The following is a 27,993-nucleotide window of genomic DNA, read 5'->3' as shown; positions in this document are numbered from 1 at the left end:
AATATTTCTTATGATCTTGAAGCCAAACAAGCATGATCAGTAGTTATCAGTTATTGGCTAGACTTGGTCCAGTAAATTAAACCCAAAATGAATTTTTCGTCGTGGATATTTTTCTGCCTGACTTTTGTTATCTGCATATCAACTACTTTGCAAGCGTATATTGGCGAAGGTAAGGATTTGTGTGAATATCGTTTGTAATAACTCATTTAAAATAATGAATTAAACATATAGGTATATCTATTTCCCTATTTACCCCAAGTTGTGAGTGAAAAAAGGTATAATAATTTAATTACAATAAGTGCATAATTTTGTGGTTATTTCACGTTGAAATATTCACTTTGAAATTTTACGGATATGAAACTATTTTTCATTAGCTACAACTTTGTTTCTAATGGGTCTAGAGAGTTCATACGTACACCATATTTTTCAATTTTATTGGGCTATATTTTTCTTAAAAGGTTTTTGACAAAATACTTACTTTTTGAGTTATGCGCAAAGAACCGCCTAAAAACGTGTTTTTTTTCTCAAACGTATTTACTCGCAAATAACTCGAAAAGTATTAACATAGTAAAAAAATGCTAAACTTCTGTGACAAAGTCCAATATGTCAGTTATTATACAATATATGGAAAAAAGTTGTTAATAAAAGTTATAGACACCTTTAATATACACATTTGAAAACTAGTGAGAAATATACAGGGTGCTCCATAACACGGTGCCAAACCAAAGTTATTTTTTTTAAATGGAACACCCCGTATTTTATTCAAAATCTGGTTTCTCTAAATTTTTTTGATTAAGAAGATATAACACTTGTCTAAGGTTATACTGAGTATTTCAAAGTTATGAGCACTTTTATTAAAAAATCATACTGATTTGATTGCCCTGTATGTTTCTAACGGTGTAGTATAAACTTATTTTTTTACTGCTTTTGACTGTCAATATTAATAGTATATTGTGCAACAAGTGCAGAAAGGTAATAATTTCTCACGAGTTTGAAAAGTTGCGGTACGAGCGCAAGCGAGTGCCGCAATTCAAACGAGTGAGAAATTATCTTTCTGCACGTGTTTCACACTATACTTTTTCTACAAGCACAGTTTTTCCTAAAAATAAAAATCACAATTTCCAAACGCCGATTAATTATAATAGGTACCTATGTGATAAATTTTAAACTGTGTTTAATTAATACCTACTAATCAATTTAAATTCCTTATACCTAAATAAATTGCACAGAAATCAGTTAAAAAATTAATGGACTGCCTTAATTTGTTTAAATTTAAACAATTATTACACATTATTGACATTATATTTATGCAGTCACGGATTTACACAAAACCTACTTCATTCGACGTCTCTTGCACAGGTTGCCAAATCCTTATTGGTTATTTGATAATTATAAAATGTTTAATAAGAATAAAATTGTAAAATAAAACAGTTGTAACATCCATAATTTAGTTTCTATGCTATAGTTAAATATAATAATTGTCTTATAGGTTATATATTTGTCTAAAGTTTAACCACGGATGTAAACAGAACATAACGTTACTCAGAATGCGGTAGTCCACGGATGTAAACAGAATATAACGTTACTCAGAATGAGGTAGTCAACTGTGCAGAAAAGAACTTTGCGGCACAGAAACGTCACTTTGCGGCACAGAAATGTCACTTTTCTGCACACTAATGTCAAATATCTTATACTGTGAGTAAATATCAAGTTTGCTAACATAAAACTGTGCATAAAAGTGCATTTTGAATAGTGGTTGTAGAAAAAATAGTTTTTTGCAACAATGTACAATTGTTTTATAACTACATAAATTGTATACAGAGTAAGTCAACATTAAAATAAAAGATTTTCTTCATATTTTTAAATGGAACACCCTGTATTTTATATTATCATCGAAAAGTTCTATCAGTATACTTGCATATCTTTTAAATATTCCTGATACCTAAATTTATTAGTTTTCGAGATATTTTAGTTTTATTTTTGATAACAGCATGTATTACTTAGTTATTATTACCAATAACTTTAATTTACTAAAATTTATTAAGAAAACTAAATTAAATAAAAAATGATCAACGTACTTCTTATGTTTCTTATAAAAGGTGTTCAAAGTGTCCTCCCATAACGTCTACAAAAGCCTGGAGACGAGTTCGAAAGCCCTATTGACTTTTGTAAGCATTATTTGTTGTGTGACACTTTGAAAGGCGTTTTGAATCCTTATTTTCATATCGTCAACTGTTGTTGGAGCTGTCCTATCCTATACACTACGTCCTTAATATAACCTCAGAAAAAGGAGTCAACTTTGTTTAATTCTGGTGATCTGGGTGGCCAGTGAACTGGCCCATCTCCTCCTATCCATCTTTCAGGAAATAGTTCATCGAGTTCACCGTTGGCAAGTGCGTTGTGGTGAGCAGGGGCTCAATCATGAAGGTACCACATATTATTATGTTGGCGGATGTTTAGTGGTACATTTTCAAGTAGAATAAGTAAATTATTGACTAGAAAATTTAAATAAACCTCACCATTTACCAATTCCTAAAAGAGAAAAGGACCTATAACGTAATTGCCTATGATTCCACCCCAAACATTTAAGGACCATCTCGTTTGACTATGTGCGCGAGCACAGTGCGGATTGGTTGTGGAATAATAATGAAAATTGTGTCTGTTTACACTACAATTTTTGTGGAATGTTGCCTCGTCTCCAAAAAGCACAAACTCAAAAAAATCTCTCTGTATAACTATTTGCTGTTGTGACCACTGACAAAATAGTACTCTTCGTTCTAAATCATCCCCAACAAGTTCCTGATGTAATTGTATATTATGATACGGGTGCATGTTGTTTTTTTAAAGTATGTTTTGGATAGATCCATAACTTATATCTTGCTATCTTGTAATATTTGGAATACTTGTATGAGGATTTTCTCTAACAGCCAGTAAAACATTTAATTCATTTTCATCCGTAGTAATGGAAAGTTTTTTCCCTTGATTCATATAAAACAAAACCAGTACGATTAAACCTGTCTAATAAGTTGTCAAATGCTCTCTTATTTGGTTGTCGACGCTGTGGATACCGTTCCTTATAAATTCTTGTGGCAAGGAATGAGTTTTTGAAACACTCTCCTAAAATCCATATCATGTCTGTCATTTCTTCACGACTAAAATTCATTGTTGAAACAGTATGGCAGACAATTATAATCACAGAATAACAAAAATAAAAACGTAGAGATAATTAAAATCTTACATCTGACAGTTCTTATGTCAATTATTTCAACGCCACCTTAAACAAGAATTATAGTTCCCATTTCGTCGCGGAAAATTAATATCATTTTGTTAGTACATATAAAATTATCGTTATTGTATAGAATTTACTAGAAACTTTAAAACAAAAAGAAATGCAGTCTAATTTTAATTATCACTGACAAACACATTGGAGGTTTCTAATATTAAGGGTATAATTAATTACTGAAATAAACGTATCTATGAGTTATCAACAATAAAACTAAAATATCTAAAAAACTAATAACTTTAGGTATAGGAAATATTTAAATGATATGAAAGTATAATGATATAACTTTTCGATGATAATATAAAATACAGGGTGTTCCATTTAAAAATATGAAGATATCTTTTATTTACATTTTGACTTACCCTGTATACAATTTGTGTAGTGATAAAAAAGTTGTACGTTGTTGCAAAACTACTTTAATATTGACAGTTAACAGTAGCAAAAAAATAAGTTTACTTTGCACCGTTAGGATCATGCAGGGTGATCAAATCAGTATGATTTTTTAATAAAAGTGCTCATAACCTTGAAACACTCAGTATAGCCCTAGACAAGTGTTACATCTTCTTAATCAGAAAAATGTAGAGAAACCAGATTTTGAATAAAATATAGGGTGTTCCATTAAAAAAAACCTAACTTTGGTTTGGCACCGTGTTATGGAAGACCCTGTATATTTATCACTAATTTTGAAATGTGTATATTAAAGGTGTCTATAACTTTTATTAATATTTTTTTTTGATATATTGTATATTAACAGATATTTGACTATGTCACAGAAGTTGATCACCCTGTAGAAAAAAAGTTGCTTAGAATTAGTGATTTTATCTATTACCAGACTTATTTTGAAAGTATATTTTTCCACCCCCCATAAGTGAAACTCACCCCCAGGGCAAAAGCACACATCAGTCTAATATCACTTTTATTCCTTGACATGGTATTTATATGTATGTATGAGAAATTTCATTTGAGAATCACAGCAAAAACCGTGATTCAATGTAAGTTGCTAAGGGCAACCGACAAAATAAATTACAATCGTAAAGAAAAATAAATCTCCGCTCCACTTTAAAAATCATTTTTAATAATCAAATGTAATTCTCTTTTAAAATCAATGACTGTGAAATAATTTCTGAATTGTTTTAAATAAAGTCACTACGATTTAAGAAAACAAAAACAATTACCTCGGCTTCAGTTGGTCGTAGAAAATTTTTATTTTGTTTTAAATCTTTGTTTTGTCTTCAGCAACAACAATCAGAGAGTTAGAAACTCATAGGATGTATAGTTGTATAAAGACCGCTTCAATTCTAAATATTTAATTTGCTGATTTTTCTAAACAAAATTTGCCCCCTTATTGTCAAACCCCAAATAAGAGGTTGAAAAATGTTTTATGCATTTATTTTCATTAGAATATGAAAATATAAGTCTTTAGAAAGAGAATGGGTCTAGGATTAACTCTCTATGATTTTATTTCAAAAAGTTATAGTCGTCAACATTTGACCTCTCGGGATAAACAATTTATATTGTCTAAGCAACAAGTTCACCAATCGGGCTTTGCAATTTTTTATGTTTTGAATTGGAAGATATTTATTTTAAAGCCTTAAAAAATAAAGTTATTTTTCTCAATAAATAATGCAATTGCAAAATCAGCCGTTTTGGACCTTTCGCAGGCTGTTTTGCAATAACCAATTAAAGAAAATTAAACTTACCGTAGGTATAATTGTAGGTTTTTAAAATTTACTAAAACTTTCTATTTAAAAGTATTTCTCTAAAATGAATATCCTAAGCTGCAAAATTAAAAATCTTTAAAAATGGCAAATTTAACAATTGAAAACGTTATAAATAAAAAAGAGCACAAAATTTTTGGTTACATTTTAGTAGAAGTTATTCCTGGCATTATTCCTGGCATCGTCCTTTACAACACCTGATAGGTTTCAAAAATTCCTGAATTATATCCTGAAATCGCCCTATTTTTCACCCACAGCTTGGACTTATTTCACTACAGAATCAACCATAGATATGAAAAATTATTATTCCATTTTAAAATAATTTCATCATCCAAAGCTTTATTATATTATTATTATTATGCTTTTTCTTTCACCAATTTTTAGAGATTTCCCTTTAAAGTCAAGATCATAAATCATAATCATCATTAAAGCGCGGAATATAAATATGCAACATGTTTTTGAAAAAATATGCGCATATACAGGGTGTTTCATTATTAATTGTCAATATAGTAACTGAAGAAACCTTAGCACAAAATACGAAGATTTAACCTAAAACACTTAAATAATATGTGGTTCCTTACTGTGTTACAGGGTGTTTTATCTTAAAATTTAAAAATTATTTTTGCTCAGCATTTTAAAACTATTTGACGTATTATTTTCATACTTGGAAGAAAGTGCGACTACTTATACACCCTACTAAATTATGATAAACAAACGTTTCTAGCCAGTACCAGAGGCGTACGACAGGGGATAGTAAATGGTTGACCCTTCTCAAATTCCTACGCCACTAGAGGAATTACCATTTTAGTACCATTTTTAGATTCTCCAATACTTTCTACGTAAATAATATACTCTTCATTGGTAACGATAAAGTCATTAGTTTCCGAGATATTTGAAGTTAAATATGAAACGGCACAGTTATTTTGATTAATTTATGATGTGATTCATATGATTAAAATTTAAAAATTATTTGTACCCAGTCAGTACTTTAAAACCATTTGGCGTGTCCTTATCATACTTGGCGGAAGGTGTAGGTACTGTACACCCTACTAAATTAAGATAAGTAAACGGTTCTAGGTTCTACCAGAGGCGTACGACAGGGGAAAGTGGCTGGTTGACTCTTCCCGAATTCTACGCCACTGACGAAATTGCTATTTTAGTGTTATTTTTTGATTTTCCAATACTTTTTATGTAAATAATATACTCTTCATTCGGAACGATAAAGTGATTAGTTTTCGAAATATTTGAAATTTAAAATGAAGCAACACAATATATTAATCAAAATAACCGTGTAGTTTCATTTTTAAATTCATAGATCTCGAAAACTAATGACTTTACGAGTAAAGCGTACATTATTTTCGTAGAAAGCATTGGAGAATCCAACAGTTGAACTAAAATAGCAATTCCGCCAGTGGCGTAAAATTTGGAAAGGTCATCCATTCACTTTCTCCCGTCGTGCGCCTCTGGTAATAGCCAGAAACGTTTGATTAAGATAATTTAGTAGTTTGTACAGTACCTATACTTCCTGCCAAGTATAAAAAGGGCATGTCGAAAATTTTTAAAATTTTTAGATAAAACACCCTGTAACTCAGTAAGAAACCACATTTTATTTAAGTGTGTTAGGTTAAATCTTTGTATTTTGCGCTAAGGTTTCTTCAGTTACTATATGGACAATTATTAATGAAACACCCTGTATATGCATCTTTTTTCATGAAAATACGCACGAATATATTGACTTTTATTACAAAATATGCAATTCAATATGTAATAAAATTTAATAATGTAATAAAACAAAATAGTGTGCAAAAACTACTGTTTTAAAAATGGTTTTTATTTGGAAAAATACACATAGTAAGTAAGAAAAACATAGTCAGATACAATTATTTACTATTTTAAAATGGTACAAAATAAGTTTATAACTTAATCATCTAGATAAAATATATACAAGGCACAAAAAGTATGTATTACAACATTATACAAATTCTCGTTTGGAAATACTATAAAAGGCATTTACAACAATAAACTTTTCGAAGTTTTCCAATAAAAATAATTGTCTTCTATCAGTAAAAATGTGTTTATACATAGAAAAGATTCTTTCAACGTCTACTGAGATAATTGGACAATATTTAAGTTTTGGCAGTATACTATAAGGCCATGCATGGTACATGTTCGTCAGAAGACTTATTTTCGTAAATATTTTTGACCAGTTTTAAAAATTTAAACCCTTCATTCTTTGTTAAAGTCACTTCCCCTTTGCGCCTCATTTGATCTCAAACTTTACCCGGAACGTTGCCACACTTAGCCATAACAGTTTCAATGGTTCTAATGGACTATCTTAAACTTCATTGTCCAGTCTATAACGATGTGATCATATCTGGTATAAAACCAAAATTTACTAATAAAAAGTAAATGTCTAGCTATACTTGCACTTTGTAACAAGTCCTTACTTTGAACTACACTCTGAGCGTCGTCCTCCATGTCCAAACTTAATTATTTAACGACATAAAAATGCTCAGGGTAGAATACAGCCGCGTTAATCCACTGAGCGTCGTCCTCCATGTCCAAACTTAAGTCTTTAACGGCATCAAAATGTTCAGGGTAGAATACAGCCGCGTTAATCCACTTTCCCCATCTGTTAATTACAGGTTCTGGTGGTAAACTAACTCCAGGCTAGGGATGGAAAAAACCTACCGGTTATATCCTAAAACCGGCTTTTTACTCCGCAATAATCGGTTTTTCCGGTTGTTTTTTTGTCCCGGTTATAACCGGTTTTTTCTTTTTCAACTAATAACCGGTGAAAAACCGGATAAGTGGAAAAAATAATGCATGCAAACAAAAAATAAGAAATTTTTTCGCAAACGCACGCGAACGAGAAATTTTAAGCTGACCAAAACCAATTTGAAAACACTGATGAATAATATCGATTCGTATGGAGTATTGCAAACTAAAGAGCAATGTAATTGTAACCTACTGCGTATTGGCTATTTACTACAAAAACCGACCACCGGTTTTTGGAATAACCGGATTTGACCAGTTTTAACCGCCAGGTTAAAGCGTAGGTAAAACAAACGGTATAACCGAAAACCGGTGTTTTGTCAACAACCGCCATCCCTACTCCAGGCCAGGCAATCCCTCCCTATACATCTGCACTCTTAGAGGGGCTTTGATGAATACTTTTTTAACATTTGAAATTAGAAAAAAACCACGAGGAAAAAAATTCCTGTAGTTGGCTGTACATATACCATTTATTACAAAAAACCATGAAATCCTTTCTAAAAGGTATATTTGTTAAAATCCCTACATCATAAAACAAACAGAACTAGTTTTCAATCGGTTGACCGATCATCATCAGTGTTTCCTTAAATGTGTATAACCTGATAAAATGATGCAAAGTATTTAAAATTTTGACTAGGATTTTAGAAAGTTATAGGTTATACTCACTTGAATCAAACATGCTAACCACCAAAGTAAAAATATTAGGGTAAAAACTCTTTAAATTAATCCATCATAGGAACATATAAAAATGATGTGACTCTACACATGGATGTATAAAATATCCAATGTTTCACGCTCGAGGTACCATTTAGCTAAATTTGACTTGTTCACATCATGGCTGTGTTGAAGCAAGTGGCTTTGATAGCGGAAACCCTGAATGGTAACATGACAGAAATGACAGTTCCACAGGAATTTAAAATTTCCCCGTTGGTTTTCCCAAGAACCAACAGGGAATTAAAAGCCCTGTATAGGGATTTTAACAAATATACCTTTTATAAAGGATTTGAAATTAGCTTATTTACTAACGGAAATTCTGTTCTGATGGTTTCTGCTACTGGGTTTATCCCGTGCAGAAGACATGTAACATACACCAAATTGGGGAAATACTTTAAGGTTCTGTCTTACTTTTACCATACAGGGTGCGGAATCAGATAGAAGCACCAAGAAATTTTCTTCTGGTACTGGGTTTGAAAGAAAAAAGCTTGATAGAGACTGCTGTATGAATCTAGATACCGCCACATTATTGGTTTTGTCCAACTGCTTCGAAGCTATTTAGTATGCGTTTGTAGAATTATTTTCTTGAAGTGCTCCAATCATCAAATGTGCGATATATCTGCCACAAGCATTGGTACCTTCATACACAACGATGTAGAAGATTTTCTTTCCAATTGAAGATTTTATTTTCTGAAGAACTGTCTCGTAGACCGAATGAACATTTTTCTTTCTGAGGGTCGACTCATCAGGAATGGTTTGGTTGCAATGCCTTTGTAAAAAACTTCTAAATTAGGGTTTCTGAAGTTTTCTTAGTGGTATGTTAGCTACCAACATAGTTTTACACAAGTCTTTCTGAAAAAGTTCCTTATCTGACTTAGATTTTGCACTGACATTTTGAAATGCATTTTTATCATTCTGTTGAACATACGCACATTTCATTTTTGCAACCTTCCCAATATTCAGCTGTGTTTTTAAATGCTGATCCACTTGAAACTTTTCCTTACAAATAATTATTTTTGAACAGGCTTGGCAAAAAACTTTTTCTTCACTAAATTCTAACTCGGAATTACACTTAATCTACGTCGGTTTTACTCTTTTCGCCATTTTTAAAACCAATCAAAACTCTCTATATTATATTATATTATATTATATTGTTAACCAGGGCCCCCTAAGAACTACTGGCGCCAGTGTGCAAAGAAGGATTTTGGCGTCCCTTGTCATTTTATAGGCATAGGTATTTTGATGTTTTTTTATGTATTTTTTTGGGGTCCGGAAAAAAAATCCCCACAAATTATCCCTGGACAAAAAATCCCCGGACAAAATTAATACCCGGACAAAAAATTCCCACAAAAAATCCCGGACAAATATCCCCCACAATTTTTTTTGGAAAAAATATCCCCACAAAAATCCAGGACAAAAAATCCCCACGACTTATTTGGTGCCGGATAATTCTCTAAAAGTTTTCCCGAAATTTTACCAAATTTCGAATTCCAATTCCATGCAGAAATCTTCAAATTTTACATTAATCGTCCAACACTACATGGAATACAATTTTTACGGACACCCAGCTCGACCAAAATGGCCGAGTTGGACGTACAGAAGAAACTAACTGCGGTAACGCAAATGCATCTAAGTAACTCCTTTGTACAAGTTAGAATAGTGGGAAAAATATCAAACGGTTTCTGCGTAAATTCTGGACTGAGACAGGGAGGTCCGTTGTCAGCATTGTTGTTTAATCTGGCCTTAGAATATGTCATGCCAAAAATTTATCCAAAAATCAAACCAGACATAGCTACTCGGGGAGAGGCCAGATGGGAGAAGGTCTGTAGGACGGCCTAGAAAAAGGTGGAAAGATACAGTCAGAGGAGATTTGGAGAAAATGGGAGTGAGACAATGGGAAATAGTGCAAGGGCGGATACAGGACCGATTTTCGGGAGGGGCCATGAACTTTTTGTGGGGAGGGGTACCGGGGGGCCAGAGAGTAATTTTTAAAAATTAGGGTTACAATGGTGAGTTTTAAGACACTTTTCACAAACATTTGAGCTGCATACAGACATTCAAAAGTTATCGTTATTAAAGTATTATTAAAGTCAGTACCGATTCCTCCACATTTCTTCGGATCCAAGTGCAGTTCTTTTAACAAGTTTAATACTATTTTTCCCAATGCTTCTCCTGTCAGGCCTTGTTCTTCCCCTCTTTCTTGATTTTCACTCATTGCATTTATGTTCTCATAAGCGTCAATGAACTTGACTTTTCACGAATGTTGTTATTGTGTATGTATTTTAAATTTGGAGAAAGCTGTTGTGTGTGGGATACGTCGGTGATTTCGTCAAATATCACAGAGTAATAATTTGCACTTTGAACCTGATTCATTATTTTTTCAATTGTTTCTTCACCACAACATGTTATCAATTGATTTTGACATACTCAATACTCATGTTGTGACTGGCTGAATGACATAAAGTCCATGCCATAAAGAAAAGAAAAGAAAAAAAACTTCATTTTTTTGTTAATTATCATTTTTGATATTTTTGACCTGGGGGTCATTCCCCCCCCCCTTGGTCATCGGTGTAACAGAAATAGGTTGGTCATCGGAAGGTTAAAGAGAAGCTAACCATAATAATAAAATTCCTCAGGTGTAGTGTGCCTCACCTCCTTCTACTATCACGAGCCGCCCCTGAAAACAGAATAGTCTGGTAAAACGGGATACCGACGATAATTTAAAAATAATCGGCGCCATTTAATGACCGGTGATGTTAATCACTAGGGATACCGTCTATTTGAATGTAGCAGGAAGTTACTCTGATTAATCATTTATCTGTGGCTTATGGCAAATGCTAGTTTTAAAAAGTATGTTTATGCTAATTAGTTTCATCCGTAGTTAGTTAAGAATTATTATGTTTAAATCAACAAAATTAGTACCGGTGAGTATTTTTTATGTTTCTCTATGTAATATGAGTGTGTTTTGCGATATTTGTGATTATGATAACTTTTTTTTATTGAAAAATTTCAAAACATTATTCAGTGTTTAGTTGGGTAAAATGGGATATCGAGTGGTTGTGTAAAACTGGATATTATCCCGTTTTGTCCAACCAAAACGTAGATAATTTTTAACAAGCATATTGAATTTAATTTGTTTTAGGGTTATTAAAAGATGGGAAAATATAAAAGAAAAAGTGATCGGCAGTCTTGGAATGAGGAAAGTATGCGCCAAGCAGTGTAAGAGGTTCTTGACGGAAGAATAGGTTATCTTAAGGCTTCTAAAGAATTTGGGGTACCTCGAACAACTATTGAAGCCAGAAAATGAAAAATGGAACTCTCGAACGAGAAAATTCAGCAAAGAAAGAACTAGGGCGTCACAGACCAGTTTTCACAGCGGAACAAGAGGAGGAGTTGGTGGAACACATTTTGTTAATGAAATCACGACTATTTGGTTTTACTTTGAATGACTTTCGAAGTTTGGCTTTTCATTTAGCTTAATGCAATGGATTACATAATCCATTTAATAGAGACAAAAAATGGCCGGTAACACTTGGTTATACAGCTTTCCAGAAAGATATCCAACCGTTAAACTTGGTACCCCTGAGCCAACATCTCTAGCTAGAGCCATGTGTTTTAATAGGCTTGCCGTAAAAAAACCTGCTTGAGAAAGTGCATTAAAAATATAAAATACCACCCTAATGGATTTACAGCGTTGACGAAACGGGTATAATGACTGTGTTAAAGAAAAGATCGAAATGTTTGTCATTGCGTGGGAAACGGCAAGTTGGGTGTATATCTTTAGCTGAACACGGTGTTCTTGTTACTGTGGAAATTTGCATGCGTGTTTCCGGTGTATTTATGCCGCCTACCTCCATTTTTGCCAGGTCCAGAGCAAAACCTGAGTTGCGAGATAATGCTCCACCTGGCAGTAAAGCTTTCTTTCATTCGTCAGGATGGACGCAAAAATAAATTTTTTCTAATTGGTTTAGTCATGTTATTGAGTTTTCAAAACTCTCTAAAGAACATCCTGTTCTTTTACTTTTGGACGGACATACGACCCACTCAAAAAATATTGACGTTATACAGAAAGCTAGAGATATTGGTGTTGTAATGCTGTGCTTCGCTCCGCAAACCACGCATCAAGAAGTTCAAAAATGGATGCAGCAACATCCAGGTCGACCAATTACTGTCTCCCAAATAGGAAAACTTTTCGGATATATGAAACGCATATATGAAAGCTGCTAGCGCGCTATAGCGTCCAAACCGCTGTGAATGGGTTTAGAAAGACTGGCAGTCAACCACTCAATCCGGAAATCTTTGAAGACTAGATGTTTAAACCAGTTGAAACCACAGAAACACTGATGAACGATCCGATGATTGGTCCCGTTTCGTACACCACCATTATCAAAAAACCAAGTTGATGGTGATGCAGAAAATGAGAATTCTCCAAATATATTGCCTTCAGATACTTTTACACCACAAAATCTCCTAAGGTGCTTGAAAATAAGGAAAATTGTCATATTATTCCTCCTACTCTTTCTTTCAACAACTTCTATGCTAATGCGATACCCTATTGTTCCTACTCTGTCAATAAATTTCAAGTCACTCCCAAAGAACTAGTTGCCCTTCCTCACGCAGAAAGAAAAATTAACCCTAATGATGAAAGGAGAGGAAAAACAGCTGTGTTAACCTCAACACCTTATAAAGAAGAACTGGAGAGGTTTATAGGTAAAAATCCCATCAAGAAATCAAAACTAAATTTGGAAGAAAAACAAAATTGGAAAGGCAAAGGAAAAAATAAGAAGTTCCAAAACCAAGAAAAGAAAAAAGAGACAGAAACAAAAGAGATAGCAGTTCAGATGATGAATACGAAGACGAAGTTTGCATTTATTGCTGTGAACTGTATTCAAAATCAAAATCAGGTGATGGTTGGGTAATCTCGACTTTGGGCTCACGAACATAATATGTGCGTCCTGATGAGAGAGTAATAAGTTTCGAAACCGGTAGAGGTGCTTGCTGCACTCTCTGATTGAACTGGAATAATGATGCGGCTGTAGTTTCGTGTTGCAACTAAACTGAAAATGGTTATCCATTTTTAATGATATAACTCTATTTGTTGTGGCGTTTTTCAACACGTACGGCCGTAGAAAAAATATTGTTCCTCGTTCGGGTCAACGGCAGTCGCGTGCGGGAAAGTATCACTTTCCGCACTAGTTATGAAGATAACAACTATTTTGTTTTAGTATAATGTACATAGGTATGTAGGTAAATGAACTTTTAGATCTTCTTATTTTTTAATTTCATAAAAGTTTAATAATTTCTTTCGTTTAATTTCATCTTTCCTGTTCGAATTAAATTTGATTAAGTGTCATCGATTTCCACATTATTTTACCTAATGTGACAAACCTAAAAAGACATATTATTTGTTAACATTTTATTTGTTCATATTTTATTTGTTAATATTTTAGTATTAATAATTTCAGATATTTCGTCTTTGGTCTATTAAGTTTTAAACTCTTCCTCTAAGAGTCTGCCTTTAGTGTTCAAAGTTAGCTATTTCAGTATTTCAGTATTTTCTGGTAACATTATATTATCTTATATCACTTCGATCGATGACGTTTAAAATAACAAAACCGCACGACGGTGGTCTATTGGGACCCAAAATAATGATTTGTAAAATGAAATGATAATGAAAAATGATAATGAAAAATACAGTAAAATTATTAATCACGTGGACAGTTTCTTAGGTTTTTTGCTGAATACACGCCTCAGAGAAGGCTGCAATATGATCCATTTATAATCAACCTTTGCAAAATGTACATGACTATCGGGATTTCCTTTTTTTACAGTATTTTCAATGCCCTCTTTTACCTGATGGTGGATTAGATCGGTTTTGTGTCGGCATTCCAGGTTCCAAAGTATTGCCGTGGATTAAATAATATACACCTGGTTCCAAAAAAAACTGATACGACTCTTGAAGCGTATTTTGTAGAAAATTGAGCAGTGTATTTTGAAGGATAGATACTTAATATTTACATACTGTCAATGTCACTGCCAAATCTTAAAATTTGTCAGATATATTATTCTGTTCCACGGTTATTAGACTTTATTATTAATCTTTATTATTAATAATTTCTTCGCAACTGAGGGTATCTTATCAACTGTATTGTTTTTAAACAATAGATGATAAAATAAAAATATTGACAGTTCAAAAATGTGAACATATTGCATTGTGTGTGGCCTAAGTTTGGGCTGAAAACTGAAATGTATTACATTTTTACAAAATTTTGGAATATGTTTAATTACGTAGACCAATTTTAACAGTTGTTTTCAATACAGATTTCAATCCTCTACAAATAGTTTCTAATGTCATTTGATGTCAAATAATTAGGGAAGCTAGAATTCAACAGTTTAGAATTTTACATTGAGTTAATGCAAAATTGTGACGCATGTCAAAATTCTCAATGTATTTTAATTGTATTCATTTTTTTTCGAATCCTGAGAAAACTAATAAATATTTTTGAAAAATTTAAACTCAAAATGAAAGACTACATTATTATCGAGGGCTGAAAGTCCCTGAAAACTTCTATAATATTTATTTTAATAAGTTACAGGGCTGAATTGAATATTAATTTGTTTTGTTGTATAATCCATGTTTACAATAATTATGTGATCTATTTGATGTAAAAACTATCATTTATATGTTCTTTATAAAATATAGAAATTCAAAATAATATAAATATTTAGACCTTAATAATTAGTACAATTTATGAATTAACATAATATGTAATCAGTTGTTTGTTGTTTGTTGTTTGTTTATTTTATTATCTGTCTGTCATAATAAATATAATGTCAGATCAATCAAATACACTGCTCAACATGATCAAATCTTACTAAGAGTCAGTTTTTTTAGGAACCGGCTGTACATTATATTCATAATATTTCAGTTAACAATATTGCATAACAGTTTGTAGAATATACGAATGTAATCCTGACCTTGCAGCCCTAGATTGCAAACAACTTTTTACTAGGTCTACTATTTTTTAATAAATTACATTCGTAGTCCAAGCTGTGGGTGAAAAATATGTCAATTTCAGCATATAATTCAGGAATTATTGAAACCTATTAGGTGTTGTAAAGGACAATGTCAGGAATAACTTATACTAAAATGTAACCAAAAATTTTGTGCGCTTTTTTATTTATGACGTTTCTTATTTGTTAAATTTGTTATTTTGAAAGATTTTTAATTTTGCAGCTTAGGATATTCATTTTAGAGTAAAACTTTTAAATAGAAAGTTGTAGTAAATTAAAAAACCTACAATTTGAGCTATGGTAAGTTTAATTTCGTTAATTGGTTATTGCAAAATAGCCTGAGAAAAGTCCAAACTGACTGTTTTCTGCAATTGTATATTGTAAAAATAACTGTTTGTATTTTTTTAAGGCTTTAACTTAAAGATCTTTCAATTTCAAACAAAAAAAAAATTGTAAAGCCCGATTGGTAAACTTGTTCCCTAGATATTATAAATTGTTTATCCTGAAAGGTCAATGTCGGATGCTATAACTTTTTGAAAAAAAAAAATCGTAGAGAGTTAATGCTAGATCCACTCTCCTTCCAAAGACTTATGTTTTCATATTTTAATTTAAATAAATGCATAAAACATTTTAAAATCTCCTATTTTGAGTTTCAAAATAAGGGGGAAAATTTCGTTATAAACATTTAGAAGTGAAGCGGGAGTGAAGTGAAGCGAAGTGAAGCGGAGGGAAGCTATACATCCTATGAGTTTCTAACTTGCAGATTATTATAGCTGGAGAGAAAATAAATTTTTAAAACAAAATAAAAATTTTCACCGACCACCTGAACCCAAGATAATTGTTTTTGTTTTCTTAAATCGCAGTGATTTTATTTATAACAATTAAGAAATTATTTCAGTCATTGACTAAAGAATGATCTATATTATATTAAAATAAAAATTATTTTAAAAGAAAATTACATTTAATTATTAAAAATAATTTTTTAAGTGGACTGGAAATTTATTTTTCTTTACGATTGTGATTTATTGTATCGATTGGCCTTAGCAACGTATAATACATTGAATCACTGTCTGCTCCAAATTTTAAAGAACCGCTTGGATGACATGAAATTTGGCGTAGACATAGATAACATGTCAAAGAAAAGTGATACTGGGCCGATGTGTGCTTTTGCTCTGGGGGTGAGTTTAACCCCTTATGGGGGGGGGGGGGTGAAAAAATGTACGTTCAAAATAAGTCCGGAAATGGATAAACTAACTAATTCTAAGCAACTTTTGTTTTATAGCATTTTTTCACTAAGTTAATACTTTTCGAGTTATTTTCGACTAAATACGTTCATTTTTCAACAAAGAAATAACACGTTCTTAGTCAGTTACTTGCAAGTAACTCAAAAAGTAAGTATTTCATTGAAAAAAACATTCTAAGCAAAAATATAGCCCATACAAAAGTGAAAAAAATGTTGCATATATGAGATTCCTAGATCAACTAAAAGAATGAGTTCTAAGTAACAAAATATAGGTTCATACTCGCCAAATTCAAAATCGAATATTTCAACGTGAAATAACCAAAAAATGAAGCACTTTTTCAGGAAAACTCATTAAATTCTTTTTACAATTATTATAAAAAGCTTTCTTTTTGTTTTTTAAAAAAGTTCCTATCATTAAAAGTAAGGAAGTTATGCTCAAAATAAAGTTGGTCCTTTCTTATTGTTAAAAAAAATCGTGAAAATCACCCCCCAATTAGCATCTCAAATACAATTAATCGTTACCATTTCACAAGTTACTTTACTCGTGTATGTATTGTTTATATTATATGTAAGTTTTATCGGTTCAAAGTGCTTAGTTTTGAAGAGGCTGTAGTTGAAAGAACTTGAACTAGTCAATAATCACGAGTATACGCAAGTTTTAAACAGCAATTTCTTAACCAATTTTTGCCTTACATAAAAAATAAAAAACACAGAATATTTTGAAAAGCAAAACCTACATTTGTTTACTGTTTCTGATTTTCAGTATGATTAATAAAATTTAAGTTATTTTGAAAAAAGCATTTTTTTTAAATTAAAAATTAAAAAAAAATTACGTTACAACACATGCTAGGTTTCAAAACTTCCTGAATTATAACACGGTTTTTCACCCACAGCCTGGGGTATCGTTGTTTATGAATGGTATACTTACATCCTATTAGGATTATTAAGTTTGGTATATGCAAAAACGTAGGTAAAAACCTACATAACGAACGACGGTGGTCTACCAGGACAAAGATTTATTTGTAAAATAATTAATATATTTTACATATTATGTAATGTAAAATATAGGTTTTCATCTTTTTCACCGTCGTTGAACGGAGTGATATTATATTACCTAAAATTATATCGTTGAAAACAAATCTTTAATATGTTCAATATTTTGTTGCAGCTCCTCAATGTTATGGTAGCCAGTGCCCTGCAGGAACAACACGCTGCAAAAAGCATATGAAATCACAACAAAATGGATATTTACATATAACCATTAATTGCCTTGATGCATATGGTAAGTGAAGGTTTAATTTTAAAATATCTAGGCCTCTAAGTTGATATGACCCCTGTTGAGCTGCAACCCCCACTTGCAGAAATTAAAAAACAAATAGCATGAGCTGTCTATGAGCTTTCATATCCTGCAAATAAAAATTGTTGAGCTCGTTACACTGGGCAGGAATTTAACATATTAGTGACTCCACTACTCCACTACGTAAAAATAGGTATATTGAATAGGTCTTTGCGGTAGAATTAAGAGCTATTTATGAGCTTTCAAAGTGATATAGTTTAGATTTTTGAACTCATCCGCGATACGACATATTTTAAGTTTTCTCAGCATTTTCGCTCTTAATTAAATCAATTATAGGGTTGTTGGGAGTGAAGGGTAAGAGCTCAAAAATCGAAACCATATCAGCAGAGGCGTAGCTACCGCCGTATCAGCCGTATCAATTATACGGGGCCCCCCACCTTCAGGGGCCGAATTTTCGTGTTCTGCCTTTCACCATTCTATACCAGAGCTTTTTGCTTTCAAGCTACTTTTGTATTGTCTATTCACCGTTGTAATTGCTTTACCTTTGAATATTTGAAACACTGTATTTTTTGCGCATATTTTCGTGTAATCTGTTCTTTATCTATAAATTGTATTTAGGTATATCTATTTGCCGGTCGCTCGCCGATATAGAACAAAGCTTCTTTAATGTCCATTCACCCTTGGCTTGAAAAATTGAATCTGTTTTTAAACAATGAGTCTCAATAATTCAATAATATATTTTTCGGCTTTAGTTTATTAGAGTTTATTAGTGTATTGTTACAGTGGAACCCCTGAAACTCGGAAGTCCGGCTAACCCGGCCCGATTTTTATCAGACAAATATTTCAACAATAAAAATATATGTAGTATAATATTTGAGAGATAATATGTTTTTGTGTAATTTGAACTATATGATATTAAAAATGACTCATGGCACACGGCGGCAGAACCACGTTCATTGTCTCGGATTATCAGAAACAACGGGCACCTGTAGTATTCCTTTATTTATTTTAAACTGTCTTAGCGTTGTTTAAAAAGACTAAAAGAATATTTACAAAAAATTTTTATTTAAAAATGGGCTTAGTTTTCACTGTTCTTAAATAACATAACATCGTTCCTATTGTGACTGCATTGTGTGTAGTACAGAGTCTTGTATTGTTCGCTTCCGTTTGCTTAGGTTTGCGTTTGCGTGTTTTTAGTAATTTAGATATCAGGTACTAATAGGTAATATATATCATATTTTACCGTTTTTATTCTAATCTTATTTAATTGTGGTGCATGTCTCAAGAGGCATTCAGTACGGGACTTTTACCTTCTACTAAGGCTGAGTGCCTCTTGTGTTTCTCGTTTTGTTTCTGTTTTGATTTATGTTTTCCTTGTTCTACCCGTGTCCGTCCTCGGGCAGCTGGTGGGGGAGGACCTTTTACATCCAACCTACGCCAACTACCTCCTTGTTTTAAGTCTGAGATTTTTAATGAATGTGTGTATTGAATAAATGAATTGATGAAAGTAAGAATGTTTGGCGTTGCTCGTAATTACCAACTGGTTCTGTTTTGCTAGTTCCATCGTGATGGGGGGCATCCCGGTCACCCTACCCGCGGGAGGGTTGCGCTGGACGGTCGCTTCACCGGCCGGTCTGGCGTGAGGCTATTGCGGGGAGGAGGCTAGGAGGCCGCCAAACTCATGGAATGCACGCGAAGAGTGTCGGAGGGGAGTTAAGAGTAAGGTCGGCGGGTCAGATATGCACGCTAAGTGCGGTTCCAGACCCGTCGGCTGGAGAAAGAGGGGGTGAGTTTAGTCGGTAGGCGGCCTCGGCCCGCGGTGAAGCGTGCCAAACTGAATCCGACACACCTGGAACACCTTCCCAGAGGGTCTTTTAAAGATTCTCACCTCTAAAAAAAAGATATCAGGTATTGTGCATATATATATTTCATGTTATTTCAATTATAACGAAGTTTATCTGTAGGTATACCGTATTTTATTAATTTTTACGATATTCTCCGGCTAACCTGCATTTTAGATAACCCGGATCGGCCGCGGTCCCGATTAATCCGAGTTATCGAGGTACCACTTTATCTATATTTGGGTGTTATACGCAGAACTTATTATTTTATATTATATTAGTTCCTAAGGTTGTATTTTGCAATTTATTTAAATTTGCAATATACAGAGTCTTTCATTAATAATTGTAAATACTTTAACTGTAGATTCCTGGGCTCAAAATATTAAGATTTAATCCAAATCACCTAGTCCGAAAAAATGCTTCCTAAAAAAGCTAGAGCTCTTTGAAGAAGGCGTCTTGTAATTAGTTTTTTTAAATACCCCCAGAACGCTTCTATTTAGAGAAATGAAAACTGGACTATTTATTCTCCAGCGACAAATCGATCCCATAAATTGCGAATTTCTAGTACCAGTCATACGCGTCCGTTTTGGGTAGGGCAACGGTTATTTTAACTTTTAAGCCTTTTTGACACTGGATTATTAAATTGTGAGGTATTCTAGTAATAAAAGGTACTCTTGCTTTAGGTCGATAGGATACACCGTTTTCTAGAAACGTCGATTTGAAAATTTTGTGTTTTTTAAATTTGACAAAAGTTTTCAAAAAAAAACTATGTAAACAAAAAAAACGAAAACTGGTACTTTTTTTTATTTATTTAATTATGCCTCAACCTCATAGGGTCATTGGCGCAATACAATTAAAAGGTTTACAATTTATTTAGTACATAATTTATAGAATACAAGTATGATGTAAAATTGTTCATATCAGTTCCGTCACTTAATTTTGCTTGTAAGGTGTCTTGTAGTTTATATTGAAGTCTCTCCATGCAATAGAGAGGACACTCCAGTAAAATGTGGCGAACACTGAGCACAATATCACAAACGTAGCGCTATGGTTTTACTTCACTCTCCAGCAGATGTTTGTGAGTGATGGCGGTGTGGCCTATTCTCAGACAAGAGAGAATGGTTTGATGTAATCGCTTATTTGGGGTTGATTTTTGAGGTATTATTGAATGTTTTACTTCTTCATTACCAGCAATTCCGATATGTGATGGAATCCGTACAAAGTTGACACTGATATTCATAGTTTGCAATTGGTGTAATGCTGATTTAATAAGTAGTAGACTTGGATGAAGAGGAGGATGTAGGTCATTTAACCATTATCCGGGCAACACATTTTACTTACGTAACCGGGCAAGTCGGGTCCGTTGGGCCCACCACTGTTCTTGAATGTACTATTCATATTTACCCATATATTTCTAATATTATTTTTTGCTTTTTTATTAAAATTAAATTTAAATTGTCTAGATTAAGAAAAAAGTGCTACTATTGTGTGCGGTCTACCTCGAGAGTGCGATCTACCTGAAGGATTTGCACAAGATAATGAAATGCAAGAAAACTTTTGCAGAAAAAATATTTATTCACAAGTAATAAACATTTGGAGCCAAATAAAGACTTAATTAATAAATAAATAAAAACTTTTGTAAATCTATCAGGCCATTTTATTTGAAAAGAGGGGTTGATGTTTACCCATACCCTGGAAAAATATTACGGTGTTGTTGCCTTTCATTGTTGTGTGAAAACCCTTCTGAGAAAAGATTATGGTAATTAACAGCTCATGTATAAAGTACCGACAAAAACAATCTTTAGAAAATGAATAAAACGCTTAAGTCAGAAGAATATTATTATTTTACTTTTAGAAATTAATACTTTGTCATATCAATTTATTATTTTAGTTGGGACTAAGCCACAAGATTGGCTTATTCCCAACTAGAATAGCAAATTGATATGACAAATTAAATTATTATTAAGTACTAGGGTAAAAAAAAAAGAATAAAAATAAAAAACCATAGATTAGTTTTCGGGGCATTTTATTCTCACTATCTACTTTCACTGTAATTCAATATAATTTTAGGAGCTTAGTTGTCGACACTAACATCGATATCAAACGACTGATAGCAGATGCAATATTTATTTCAACATATGTATAGGTACCTACCTAACAATATTATTGCATTCCAACAATGATTATCAGTTTTTAAAATTCATTTAAAATAGATATAACACCTATTGTAAGTATCTCTTTGATGTTCACATCAAAGAGATGTTTACATTATTTGTTACACATTTAGACATTATTATTGGATTTCCGGAATCATAAAATTATTTAGATAATCGACAAAAACATTACCTGACTGCCAGATTAACTTCTGTAACAAAGAATTAGACTTTAGGTATAAATACAAATAGGGTCCGGCGGGCCCGTGTTGACCCTTTACGTGACTAAATTCTTTCGACGCAATAATTTCAAAAATGATAATGAATATTTTGAATAGCTCATGACTATGTTGAAGGAAACATACTTCTAAACAAATTCAGTGATGCATAAAATTTAATAAATTTTTTTATCAGTTTATGATAAAAGAATTGGTGTCTCGGGCCCGTTGGACCCACCTTGCCCGGATAAGGGTTAAGGCAGTTACAGAACTTAGGGAATCCGTAATAATGACAGGATTTTTCATGTTATTTTCTACCACAAAATTTATTGCGTTGAGGATAGCGGTTAACTCGGCTGTATAAATGGAAGTTAATTTCGGGAGTTTAATTAATATTTTAGTTTTATTGAATATAAACGCCGCTCCCACTCCCTCCATGGTTTTAGAGAAACCGGTATATATAAGATTATGATTACTATATATCTTGAGTTCTTAGAGGGCATATTGATATAGTACTTTGTGATGGTTATCTGTTTTTTTATGTATGGAGAGCTTGGTATTTATAGTTGGGATAGAGATAGTCCAGGGAGGAACAGTGTTGACAGTTGGTAAAAATACATATCTGGAAATTTGAATTCAAGTTTATTGAGGTATCTATTGACCCTTTCCTAAAAAGGAACGTCAAGTCTAGAATGTCTTGTAAAAATCTTTTTCAAATTCGTTTTCGAATTCGGTGTTTGTGTCTGGTTGTATGAATTTAAGTATTTTCTTCCGAAGTCTGGTGCATCTAGCTTTTGATTTCTTATTTGGTAAATTTTCGTGTAGTTGACTTAAAAGATTCAATAGGCTTTCGAGATCGTTTGTATAAGTTTTTATTAAGCTTATTGCGTCAGGGGTACCATGAACATTTTCCAATATATTTACGAATGTTTCATAACATATTGAATGTGTTAGGTACTGAAGTATCGCCATATATTAGTCTAGCTGAATTTTTTTTATCTTCCATTACTTGAATTGATCTTGTATCTGTGATTGAAGACTTTGGCTTTTTTAATTTTGGAGCTGGAAAGGAGCTGTTTTCTGGAGTATCATTTGGGGGAGGGCTTCTAATCTCAGAAATAGTTCGTTGGTTTGAAGGAGGATCGTGTGATATTTGTTGGTTGTTAGTACTTTGTGTATAATGAGTAGCGGGTAAAATATGAATATTAGGTTTAGTCGATAGTGTAGGAGTAAACGAAGATATATTTTGCGTTCGGGGAATGTATTCATTGTTTATTTGATCAGTTGAGGTAGTTGGAGTGGTTGAAGCAGTTGGAATGTTTTCATTGTTTATTTGATCAGTAAGGTGTTGGAGCGGTTGAAGCAGTTGGAATATATTCATTGTTTATTGGATCAGTTGAAGTAGTTGAAGCAGCATTTTGTATTTGAGATGTATGGGTTTCCGAAACAGTTAGACAATTTTCAGCCAAATGTCCGGCATGTCTGCAAATAGTACATAAATCTTTCTCCATTACAAGAAATATACGGTATGACATCATTTCGTAATTTACAAGTATTGAGTCAGGTATTGATGAGACAGGAGAGAAAAAAAGTATGGCTTCTGAAACTGTAAATGTGTTTGTAATCAGGATTTGATCAATTTTTAAAAAATTTATTGGAGTTACCAAATTTAATCCCAACTTGGAAAGTTCATTTTCAATAATTGAATGAGGGATTGAAGGAAAAACACGTGGTATCAATAATCTTTCATTTGGTGATATTAATCTACGACCCTGAATTTTTTGGTGGTTTACAGTTATTATTCCCCTATTAATTTGTAGAAAATTGTTAACTAAAAAAAAAGAATATTTTTGCGATGCATTAAATCACCACTGGTACGTTTATTCCAGAAATGAATCGATTTCATCAATTTCGAATTTCTAGTACCGGTCATACCTATTCCTTTGTATATAAAGGAGTCAAGCAGATCGGGCAGTCTATTTCGATCGGTTGGCCAGTAAGTTGGTTTGTAGGTCGAGAGATATTGTAGTTTCATTATTTCTCTCACCACATCGTATACGACTCTACCTCTTCCCGGGGTGGGGGGTATAATCTTGAGCCCCAGCTCTTGTGTTTTGAATTGTAGTCCCCACCCATAAGAACCTGGGACCTAATGATTTAAAAAGTGTTTAGTTGTAATGCCATAAATTATTTTTAGTAATGAGTTCTCTTAACTGTTGTATTTCTAGTAATAATAAGTTAATTGTTTGTTGTTGGGTTTCTACTGTCTTTTGTAAACTCGAGATGAGTGTGATAAAATTAATTTGACTCTCTTGTCGATTTGTTTTTGGTAGTGGCATAGTTATAGGTTGCTGGTTTTAGACTACTTGTAAATATGTGCGGTTATTTGTTTGGTGCGTGTTTTAATTTTGGTTGGTGTTGCTGATTGGAACGGGCATTTGAGAGGTATTGTTTGTTTGTAGTAATTTCACATTTCTATTTGGGTGTCTTCTAGCTTGTATCTCTAGATGAGCCTGGCATTTTTTATAATTGGATTGATGGGCACCTACACATAAGGTACATTTTGCTGGTTTTCCATCATTTCTGTTTTTCGCAATTCCGGTAATCATGATTTCCAGCACATTTAACACATCTGTACGGTAATGTGCATTGGTTTCTTGAGTGATCGTAGTTTTGGCAACGTTTACACTGCATTAAACGGGATTTTTATGTGGTACTTCGAAGCGTACTATAGCATGTAGTAATTTTGTTATTCCAAAGATGTATTTGTTGTTTTGATTATGTTTCAGATCGATAAATAATATATTTTGGGTTGCTTATTTTCTCTGTTATGAACATTCTTTATTTTTGTTGCTGTATGTCCTTCGTTTGCAAGGGCTTTTTGGATTTCCTGAATTGGAGTACTGTGGTGGATATTTCTTAAAACGACCCTAAAGGATTCCTCTTCAGGGAGTACAAAAGTATGGAACACTGTCTTTTTTTGTTCAAATGCTTTTCTGAGAACTTTGTAATCCTCACTTGTTGTTACTTGAATTTTCAGTTTGTCTTCTTGTAAAAATTTGTATGTAAATTTCGAAGTATACTGATGAATTTAAATAGCTGTTGAGCTTTATTTGTTACTCCGTGTACTATAAAAGGTGGAATTATTGCGCTGATCTTATTAGTTCTGTCTAAAGGTGATTTTTGCAAGTTTTTCTCTTCATCTACATTACCCAATTGACTATATTTACTGCTTGTGGTTGGACCTGTTCTTGTTATTTTTTGTCGTGTCGCATTTTTATGTTTATGTGGACTGTATCTCTTCCTTTTACTTTTAACAATTTGGAATTCATTTTTTGCCAATATTTCCTCCTCCTCGCTTGTATGTCCATCATCTTCCATTCTTTCTGTAGTTGTGTTTCCTTGTTGTGAATAACTAGTTTGTTGTGAATTTGATGGAGGAATTAATTTAATGTCCGCGTCCGTCGATGAAAGAAATGCGACACCAGGAACTTGTTAAATTATTGTTGTTACTGGAACAAGGATTTAAGAATTTTAACCGATATGTCTGATTAAGCCTCTTTAATAAACGTAGTTGTATTTTTATGAGAGTTTTTGCAACATGAATAATATGGTGTCCGCCAAAAGGAAGTTTTAAGTTCGAAATAAAAAGTCGATTAGGGTGCTGCATTAGACCTAAAATAATTGTTTTCGATTGATTTTGTAAAGTACGGTATATAAATATTCCTGTTTCTGTAAAATTATGCAAGAAATTCATTAGAAGTTGCAAGGGAACTAAGCGTTGATATGAAAGCTTCTGGTGGATGGCTCGAGAAATTTTGTAAGCGACACAATGTTCCAGTCAATCTGTGGCGAATCAGTTGTTGTAGATTTATTAGTGGTTTCTAACTGGAAGGAAAAACTGCCCTTTTTAATGAAAGTATACTCTCCGCGAGACATTTTTAACGCAGATGAGACGGGATTATTGTTTTAGAGTTTAGAGCATTACCCAAGAAAACTTATACCCTGAAAGGAGATAGGTGCATTGGACGTAAGGCTTCTAAAGATAGGATCGCAATAATTATATTTTGCACCAATATGATGGGGGACAAAGAAAAGCCACTGACAACCGGGAAAAGTAAAAGTCCTCGTTGGTTTAAGAACACGCAGAACAATTACCTATCGAATGGTACAGCAATAAGGAGTCGTGAATGACAAATGACAAGGGAAATCATGACAGACTGGCTAAATAAATTTGATAGAAGAATGCACAGAGAAAATCGAAAAGTTCTTTTGTTTCTAGACAATGCTGCGTCTCATCCACAACTTGTGTTATGTAATGTTAAACTAATAGTTCTACTCTCTCTATAAAAAATTAATTAAAATTGATATGCATGCACCATTCAATATCCAGTCTTTGCTGGCTACAGGATCACAACAAATATACAATATCATTATAAATTTCTTATCAGATACACGCATGGTCTCATAAGATTTGTACTCGGGCATGATATTTTTTATGATTTAAGTTATATCATTTGTTATATCATTAATGTTTTATCATTTTATCAGAGATCCATTATTGTTTTTATTGTATTATTATTGTATTGTATTATTTATTGTATCACTATATTGTTTCTGTTTAATTTTGTGTTAGGGATAGGATTGTATACTCTTTATTGCAACTGGCTGAATGACTAATGTCTATGCCATTAAATGAAAAAAATAAAAAAATGAAAAAAAATTTATATGTATACACATACATACATGCACTTATTAAAAAAAATTAAGTTAAAATATGTTTTCCCTTCAACGGACACCTCCTTTACACGGACACTTTATGCGGAACGACTATTGTCCGTTCAAGGGAGAGTTCACTGTAATTCATTCATTATTCGGTTAGTCAGTCTGTTGTATACGTTATACCATTGTTTCTAATATATCTTATTAAACTGTAAGTACATTATGTCATACATATCTAAAGTAATTGGTTTTATTTTAGGTGGCAGCTTAAAAGAGTTCTATTTTGAAAATCCCTCGACTTTAAATCCAAATACGAAGTACGAAAGCACTTCTTATTCAGATATCGGCTCTGTCAATCCTTACGTGCAGACAAATTTTGGAAATGGCGACTACAGAAATAATGAAGCAGCAGACCTAATGGGTTATGGCTATTAATTAAAAAAAAGTGATTTACAACGGAATGTAAAAAAGTTTAATGGTCATGATGAAGTTTGTATTTATATCAAAAGAAAATTGGAACTGTAATTTGTTGCTTTATTTTTTTAGGCTGAAAGCAATTGCCATTTAGATCATTAAATTTCGGGATGGGTTTTATTTTTTTAATATATCTAAATTATTATATTTGTTATGTGATTGTTTAATGTTGTTATTTTTATAACTTTATAGAATGAATCTGTGTTATTAAAATTTTAGGCAACTAGGAGGTGTTTTATTGGTAACCTATTTTATACTATTTACCTTACTATTTTACCTTGACTGGGTTAAGTTAACATTATAATCCTGATTCCGAGATAGTTCTTCACATAGTTCTGCCATATAGTTCATCCCTTCGAACAAAAAAAAATTTAACCAACCATGTATAAGTCAATTATTCAAATGCTTTGCTGCAAGGGCTGTAAATCATTTACACATATCTTTCAACCGGTCGGCATGGCATAGTGAAAAAATCTCAGTTCCAATTTCGTCTTACTGTGTATATGTATTAACAGGGATCACTACAGGAGCAATGTTACCA

At 32.7% G+C, this 27,993-nt stretch overlaps 1 protein-coding gene across 1 annotated transcript; it reads left to right on the top strand.

Annotated features, from left to right (window-relative positions):
• Positions 1-27,678, top strand: LOC114345692 (uncharacterized). The gene is made up of 3 exons (XM_028296484.2): positions 1-169; positions 17,916-18,029; positions 27,238-27,678. The coding sequence occupies exons 1-3, from the start codon at positions 88-90 to the stop codon at positions 27,411-27,413; spliced, it is 372 nt and encodes a 123-aa protein (XP_028152285.2). The 5' UTR covers positions 1-87; the 3' UTR covers positions 27,414-27,678.
• Positions 27,679-27,993: the final 315 nt, after the last annotated feature.

Source organism: Diabrotica virgifera, chromosome 4 (assembly GCF_917563875.1).
Source record: "Diabrotica virgifera virgifera chromosome 4, PGI_DIABVI_V3a".
NCBI lineage: Eukaryota > Metazoa > Arthropoda > Insecta > Coleoptera > Chrysomelidae > Diabrotica > Diabrotica virgifera.
This window is presented reverse-complemented; position numbering and strand designations above follow the sequence as displayed.